The sequence below is a fragment of the Plectropomus leopardus genome, chromosome 8 (assembly GCF_026936395.1).
Source record: "Plectropomus leopardus strain MGB_pleo_1.0 chromosome 8, ASM2693639v1, whole genome shotgun sequence".
In the NCBI taxonomy this organism is placed as follows: Eukaryota; Metazoa; Chordata; class Actinopteri; order Perciformes; family Serranidae; genus Plectropomus; species Plectropomus leopardus.
Window position 1 is genome coordinate 28,813,075 of NC_142183.1, and position 8,206 is coordinate 28,821,280.

The window sequence follows — 8,206 nt, forward strand, 5'->3', positions numbered from 1 at the left end:
TGCAGTTCAATGTAATCTTTTTTTATTTAGGTAATAATAAGAGAGTTCAGTACTGTGCCTTGAATTGGTAAAACTTTTATTATTATGTTGAACTGGTGTGTAGATTACCTCATGACTGAAACAGTAGTATTATTGTATGCAGGGGACGTCCTACTCGTTTGCTTTTTCCCTGCGGTTCTTCCTCCACCTGTTAATTGCTTTGTCCTCAGCTTAAAATCACATACGTATTTATCAAGGCATGTGTACAGAGTGGTGTCAGTCTCCAGGGAGAACACGCTGACCTCTGACCTTGCACAGGAAGGGATTCCAGTGGTGCAGTGCCACACCACCTGAGGCCTTGTCAAGTCTAAAGGACAATAACTCATCTTCTCTGTCCAGCCTAAGTGCTGTCACACAGAATAGCTCTGCACTTACAGGCACTGCACCCTCACACGCCAGCTTTTATGTCTCTTACTTGAGGCAGCAGTAGTGTTGTAGCTCCTCCTTTTCCTCACAGCCTCGGGACTTCCACATGACTGCTCTTATACGCTGAGCGCTGTTTTATCTGCGCCTTAACACATTCTTTACTGAAGGGCGGCTGTGAAACCTACACTGACCTCAGGTGGACCTTTTTGTATTATTTACAGTAAAATATATTTGGAAGTCCAGATGCATTCTTAGAAATCCACTTTTAGTTCATTCCCTCCTCAGACTGTGTCCCTGCCTGCTTCCACAGTGATCTCACTCCTTGCACAGCAATAAATTACGGTCTTGGGCCATGGCCAGAACTATGATACAACCACACACCCTTTTATCATTCCTCACACGTCAAGTTATATCTAAGAGGATCTGCATTTTTCACCATCTGCTTTATATGCGACACTTCCAAACCCCGTCACCCTGCTGACTGTGGGCCAGAGTGCAGCTAACTTTAGGTTAACTGGGCCCTCCTCCCCCTTATGAGCCATGAGGTGTTTTTGTGGGGTTGGATTTGGACTAGACAGGCTCATATGACCAGAATTCTGTTACACATGATAGCTGGGCTCAGTTGTTTGAGCTGTACATGCCAAAGCCTGATAGATAGTCCCTGTGTTCGCTTGGCTGCTGTTCCTGGTTCTGCTGCCATTATTCCACTCTTGGTAAGGTGAATCTTCATGCAGTGCAGTGGTTCTTTATACTGAAGCTCAATGTGTAGCTGCGCAAATACACACACTCTTTATTTAACTTCAGAGAGCAACAGGAATACACTGACTATTTGTCTGTAACAGTGTTGTCCAACATGACTTAAATTGCAACACTCAATACAGATAAGTGAACATTCAGTAAACATATCGAGTACAGCACGTGCCCCTCATAACAGGGGGAAACTGCATATGTGCAAAATCTGAATTAAACAGGCTTTTCACGACTCTTTTATTTAAACCATGATGACATTGTACTGTGGCCTCCTGATGGGTTATCCTATTGTAAGTTAACTTTTAGTCCATAGAGTAATTGTGCCTTTATTTTGCTCTGATGGTTTGTGAGAACAGTGAATGTACATGCCACACATGTTGTAGCAAAGCAGAGCAACATCTGGGTTCGGTGTTATCTTACACCCACTGTTGAAGTCATACATAGTTTCAAGTTCTAAGTAGTTATCGTTTATTGTCATGCCATGTCTTTGAGACCAAACCTTTGAGAGAAAATGCTGCTTAACATGGCAGTGGACGTTCTATTTACTCACAGCTGCCTTTCTTACTGTACACCATCACTGTGACTTCACCACTTAGCTGAAGTTCTTATTTGGCTGCCAGCTGCTGGGTATCAACAGTGTTTGTGCAAAAGCACTCAAACTGGAGACAGCTTATGGAGTTGGTCACTGTCGCCCACTTCAGAGCAGATATAAACACTTGGTGATGGAAACATTCGGAAAATAGCGAGATGGTTTACAGAACAAAAACAAAAGCCACCAATTGTGCGTATTTATAAATGGCAAATGAACATCTGTGGAGGGAAAAAAAAGGTGCTTCTCATTTAGGAAACATTACCTATGTTGCAGACTTTGAGATATTGTAAAAGTTATTAGCAGACCTGTTGCTATATCTTCATCTGCCTATAAATAACTTCAGTGTAGCTGGCATATGCAGTCAAGTGCAAAAGGAACCTCCCCTTGAAAGTCAGTTTTTCCATTCCTTTTTGGAGCGCATTTAGTGTCACACATTTACATGAAGGGAGAACTTTGCTAAACAGACTTCCTCAGTGGACGTATCATATTTCTTACACAAGCAGTTAAGAGTAACATTTTTACTTTGCTCTATTTGACTGAATATTACAGTCTGCATAAAGTGACAGAACTACATGCAAATGTCCTGACACCTTTTTTTACCATTATAAAATTCTTACTTTCTGTTTTTTTACTTCTAGTTTGCTCCATTGAATCTTCTGAACGTCTGGAGAAGGAGAAGGAAGAGCTGCGTGTCGCTCTGGAGGATGCACTGCACAAACTGCAGGAGCAGCATCAGAAGGACCTGGCCGAGGTGGAGCAGAGGCTACAGGCCTTCTATCAGGCTGAGTGGGACAAGGTCCACCTCACCTACCAGGAGGAGACGGACAAGTGCAAGACTCTCATGGAACAGCAGGTTTGTCCCCACTCCACCTTTTCATTATGATTCATATTATAGACTTTAATTATTTATCTAGGAATGTTTGCTATTGCCTCTGAGTATTCCACAGTGTTATTTAAAGGCTCTTCTATTTTTAATTACATAAAATGGAAAGCCGTTTTCTTTAAAGGGTCAGATACCAGCCCAGGGTGTTTTTATTCAATATACTGTCATTATAATCCTTGATGCGATAACATTTGTAAAATGTTAGTGTTTTTTTGGGTTTTTTTTTACTTAAAATAACTTGAAATAACTGCAAAGCATCTTAATGTAAAGCCGTTCTTAGTGGGATCAGTAATGCTGTGGTTAAAAATGAATACTTGCCTGTGTTCTTTTTAAAGATGGGAGAGCTTAAAGAAAATCATGAAGCCATGAAGCTGGAGCTAGAGAGCAACCATGCAGAACAGCTGCAGTCTTTTAAACAGAAATATGAAATGTCACTGGAAGGTGAGTGAACAAAAATCGATTCAGTGAACGAAACTACATCCTCCCTCTGAAACTTACTCAATCTCAGAAGCATTTGATGTTTTGGAACTTTTTAGTTTCTGCCCCTTCTGGATTTTTTGTATTACATGAAAACATGACATTGTGATTATGTGGAGCTTTGTTCTATAGTTTGGGTTTTCTGAAATATTTGTAATGTCATTAAACTCTTTAGAGCTCAGCAAAGTCCACAGTGAGGAGCTGCAATCTTTGGACAAAACTTTGAAAGAGACAGGAGCTGTTCTATCAGTAAGCCTTACCCACCCCCCCCCTTTTTATTAAAGCAATTCACACAAACAATAGCATCATGACACGAAGATAACTCATGGATTGATGAACCAGTCTATAAAAGCTTTTACTCAGTGACTTTGTTGTGTTGCGTACATCCACAGGGACGAATTGAAGAGCTGACTGCAGAGAACAATGCCCTGATTGAGAAGCTAACTGCAGAAGAGAAAAGGAGGAAGCAGCTGGCCGAAAAAAGTCAGGTACTCTTATCTGTGTGCTTTTTATAACACAACTCCACTTTAAAACATCTTATGACTCCAGTGTTGTCTGCCCTTAAGCATCAAAGAGGGCAAAACCACGAAGCCAGTGATTACCCAAAATATAAACCAAACATTAGAAAAAAATTGGGTCCTTTAACCATTTTTTTTACCAGATAAATGAACAAGAGTAAGTTAAACTCTGTTAGCCACAGCACTGCCCTGAGTCTGAGCCCAGGGTGTAGATTTTAATCTTCCCAGAGTGCTGTTGCACAGTGAGGATGCCACTCCTCATCAGTGTTAAGTGGCTGCCACATATACTCAGCATTTTGCCCTGGCTCAGTCAAGTCATTAAGGTAACTACCTCACATTACCCTGCCACTCCACAGCTGCTATTCTTAATAAGAGCAGCTCAATATTACAAAATGACCACTTGCAGCTAAAAAGGGAGGAGGAGTATTTGAAACACTACCTTCCTGCAGAGGGATGTCGCGTGTTTGTCATCTTTATGTCGTTGTGTATAACACGTAAACATCCAGAGGCTCATTGTCCCTGCGAGCTCAGAGCAATGACTAATTTGTAAGTGATGCATGGCGCCCTCTGTTGTGTGGTTCTGGTTTTATGGCCGCATGACATTTACAACGCTGGCTGTACTCATTTTTAAGTCTTTAACAGTCCTTGAACATCTTGGCACTTCTTTGTCCCTGCAGAAGGACGCCCACACGCTGTATCTGGAGCAGGAGCTCGAGAGCCTCAAAGTGGTGCTGGACATCAAAAACACACAGCTCCACCAGCAGGAAAAGAAGCTGATGGAGATAGATAAACTGGTGAGACCGGAGGCAGATGCTCCTGAGTGCAGCACAGCATGACGGCCAGTCTTGATGCTAGGCATCAAGACAAGCAATGCTCCTACCATGAAAGTAACACACGCAGTCATTCTGTTTTGTTTGTTTCTTTGCAGACAGAGAAAAATGTGAAGCTGGACGAGAGCCTTAAGAAGGTCCAGCAGGAGAATGAGGACCTCAAAGCCCGCATGGAGAGACATTATGCACTGTCAAGGTAAGAGTTCACTGTATGAACTCATCTGTAGTTATGGAAACCCAACTTTGAAGCATCTAACCGTACATCCCAGTTCAGAGTCCTTATGCTTTACTGAACTTTTGAATGGCCACGTTGAATTTAAAGGGATACTTTGCCTATTTTCTGAAAGCTTTGTATCACAACAATGTGGGTAGTACTGAACGGACTGAGGTCAACTTCCCTCCATCTTACCAGCACACAGATCTCCCTGCTCACCTCTCAGCTCAAATCCACCAGATGATGCTTTTCGTTGACACTAAGGGTTGTTTGCTTGAACTACTGATTGTACTTCTGCATTTTCATACACCACAGACACAAAGAGTATAGAGAGCAACCCTTCTCTCTCTTTTTCTGTCTCAAACTCTGTTCAAACTGTGAAACTAGGCAGTGCTGAGGGGATATAAACCAAGGTCCTGTCACTATATTACATATTTCTCAACTAAAATCTCTTATATTGTGTAATAATATAATCTCTAATATTTTAGTGCACTGTTTGGCAGTAATATGAGAATTTATGAACAGGACGTGGGCGTAATACTGTTTTCTGTATTTTAAAAACAAAGGCTGATAATACTGAGATCAAATGATAAAAGTAAGCAGCGCTGATCAAATATGACCAAACATCCCACCTCGAATGTTTTCAGAACTATATTTTAGGCTATTATTGAACTCTAATTCAAGATGGTTTGTTACCAGCTGGCCGTCATGCTGTTTCTGTCAAAACACGCAAGCTAGCATTACATCAGCCACCAGCGGGAGCATTTATTGGTCTGGTGTGGCTCAGTGCAGTTTGGTAATTACAAAAGTATTTGCATCTTTCTACAACATAAACAGCCCAGTTTAATGAAAAGAATGTCATTCCAGCAGAAAAGTACTTCTTGAAGTGCATACTCCTCTGTGCCATAGACATACACCATTTTCCAAAAGTTATTAACCAGTCATCCACACAATTGTACTTTGTGACATACAGTATTCCTCTGATGAATATTGGCACTGTTTGTTTTGTAATAATCCCATATACGGTCTCTGCGGCCGAAAATAATCACCAGCAAATACACTCCAGTTTGAATATTGTTTGATAAAATCTACAGTGCTAAGCTGCTGATTACTGTGCATTTGAATAAATGAGTAAATGAAAGAAGAAGACATATTTTATTAATCCCTGAGGAAAATCCAATTATTTCACTCTGTTGTCATTTACATGTTACAGACACAGGTCTGAAATACACACATGCACAAACAGGACCTATACATAGGCACTGAGTATAGAGATGTCAGAGCGAGGGGGCTGCCCATGGTCAGAGGCCCCAAGCAGTTGGGGCTTCAGTGTCTTGCTCAAGAGCACCTCTCCAGTTACCAGTCTACATTCCATACTGGGTCCAGATGGGGAGTTGAACCCGTGACCCTCCGGTTCCCAAGCAAAGTCCTTGGTCCTGGACTGAGTTACTACCACCTCAAATAAAGATAAGAAATGAAAGTATATAATGTATATAAAGACCTGTTTTATAAAGAATTACATCTCCAATGTGCTTGGAGCAACAACGAGGCTGGGGAAGTCAGATTATGGAGAGACTCATTAATGTATTATTTATTTGGGTCTTAGCATGGGATTCGTTGACAGTTCAAAAAATGAATATTGTATGTTTTATCCTTCAGGCTTTCCAAAGCAACCTCTGTAATCGTAATTTATTTAAGATGTTTGTCTAATCAAATAATTATTATACTAATAATAAGATTTGAGGTATGCTGTGGGTGAGAATGTAATGCCTTTCCGTGGGTGAGAATTTAACAGTGAGGTTCTAGCACTCACCCACTGAAGGCCTCCGAGTGCAGCACCACTGTCGTAAAACACACATAGGGTCAACGCCTCCCACTCGTAGACAACGTGCATTTGTTGACAAGCTGAGGGACGTGAGCCGGCAAAGACATTTTGAGAACCAAAGAACCGCGTCAACTAACAAGGTACAGTATTATTACTGGACTATTCTTGCCGTGCAACAGTCATGGGCTGCACAACCACTGCACTAAACTAAAGTACCACCTGTAGCAAACCTATCAGGGGACAGTAACATGATGCCACTAACTTCAGGCTGTAACACGTTACCTGTGTCTAGATAGGCTAATTGGGTTTATGATTTCAAAAAAATTACTCAATAACTATCATAACAGAGCCAACAACAATAAAGTGCCACAAATAAGACATAAAGCTTATAAACGAGCATATTACTCATCTGTCCAACGGCAACATAGCCAGCTCGGCATCAGACTTGCAGCCTACTTTTTCACAAAGCTCTCGCCCCCGTGTAAAAGTCTGATCAGTATTTGCTCTGGTCCGACTTCTTGCTCGGTCAGTCTTGTTTTTTCTCTTTGTAGCTTCCTCCATCACCGTCCTCTTCCATCTCTTTGCTTTAGACATTGTATCAAACAGTACTGAGACGAGCTAACTGGCTTTTTATTAAATATAACTTTCTTTATTAAACACAAGATTATTTACAAAAATGCATACAGATACATAGAAACTATCTAGCTTCAGTTTAGCTGAAGGCTGGTCTGTACCATATTGCCGCAAAGCTGATGCACTTCTCAGCAGGGAACCACGACCCGATGGCCAAGTTACAGTGCTGAAAGCAGGCGACTGAGGCGTTCTGTGGGAGTGGGATAGAAACCAGTCTCCCAGTTGAAAGTTAACGTACTATGAGATCAACTTTGAAACTGTTATTTTTAAAGTGGAAAAGCTACATAATGTTGCTTTAGATTTTTCCGTGTCTGTAAATATTTGTACTTCAGAGCGTTCCTAACTTGTCTGTTGCGTTGTTGCATCACAGGCAGCTGTCGTCAGAGCAGGCCGTGCTGCAAGAGTCCCTTCAGAAGGAGTCCAAGGTGAACAAGCGTTTGTCGATGGAGAACGAGGAGCTGATGTGGAAGCTCCATAACGGAGACCTGAGTAGCCCTCGCAAGGTGTCCCCCACCTCCACCTCCCCCTCCCGCTCCTTCAGCCTCCAATCACCTCGCAGCTCGGGCGTGTTCTCCAGCACTCCTGTCTCGCCCAGATAACGATGGGCTCCTGCTTCCAGGAAGCACTCCCTCTCTGTTGAGTTATCATTCTGGAATTAAGAGCCATGTTTGCTTCCCGTTTGCTTAGCAACACAACAGCCCGACTTTGGCTCCTTCAGGATTGGATGAACTCTGAAACGTTCTGTACAGACATGCTACAGACTGTTAAAAAAAAAAAAAAACAACCTTTGCACAGAAGCACTTAATAAGCAAGGTCGCCTTGTTTTTGCCTTTCACGTCTGATACTATAAATGGGAGGGTGGGAGAGAGAATCTCAGGACTTCTATGTAATGATACACTATTTTTGTTACTTGTTGGTAGAGGCTTGTATGTCCTGAGGCTCAGCGCACACACACTACATGCAGTAAAAGATGCACACATGCATGCATATCAACATGTGCAGATACAACCCAGCTCCTTTGTGTCCCTGGCAACCACAGCCATGGAAAGTCTGAATACAGAATAGCTTTGAACACAGAC

At 42.0% G+C, this 8,206-nt stretch overlaps 1 protein-coding gene across 4 annotated transcripts in view; it reads left to right on the forward strand.

The window, feature by feature from the left end:
• The window catches only part of mtus1a (microtubule associated tumor suppressor 1a), a 35,788-nt gene extending 27,877 nt beyond the window's left edge, over positions 1-7,911 (forward strand). For all 4 annotated transcript variants that reach the window (XM_088081335.1, XM_042493154.2, XM_042493153.2 and 1 more), the window contains exons 9-15: positions 2,386-2,600; positions 2,966-3,071; positions 3,283-3,356; positions 3,500-3,595; positions 4,303-4,419; positions 4,554-4,651; positions 7,498-7,911. In XM_088081335.1, coding sequence (XP_087937461.1) covers positions 2,386-2,600; positions 2,966-3,071; positions 3,283-3,356; positions 3,500-3,595; positions 4,303-4,419; positions 4,554-4,651; positions 7,498-7,726 — 935 coding nt within the window. In that variant the 3' untranslated portion in view covers positions 7,727-7,911. The remainder of the gene's footprint in view (positions 1-2,385; positions 2,601-2,965; positions 3,072-3,282; positions 3,357-3,499; positions 3,596-4,302; positions 4,420-4,553; positions 4,652-7,497) is intronic.
• Positions 7,912-8,206: the final 295 nt, after the last annotated feature.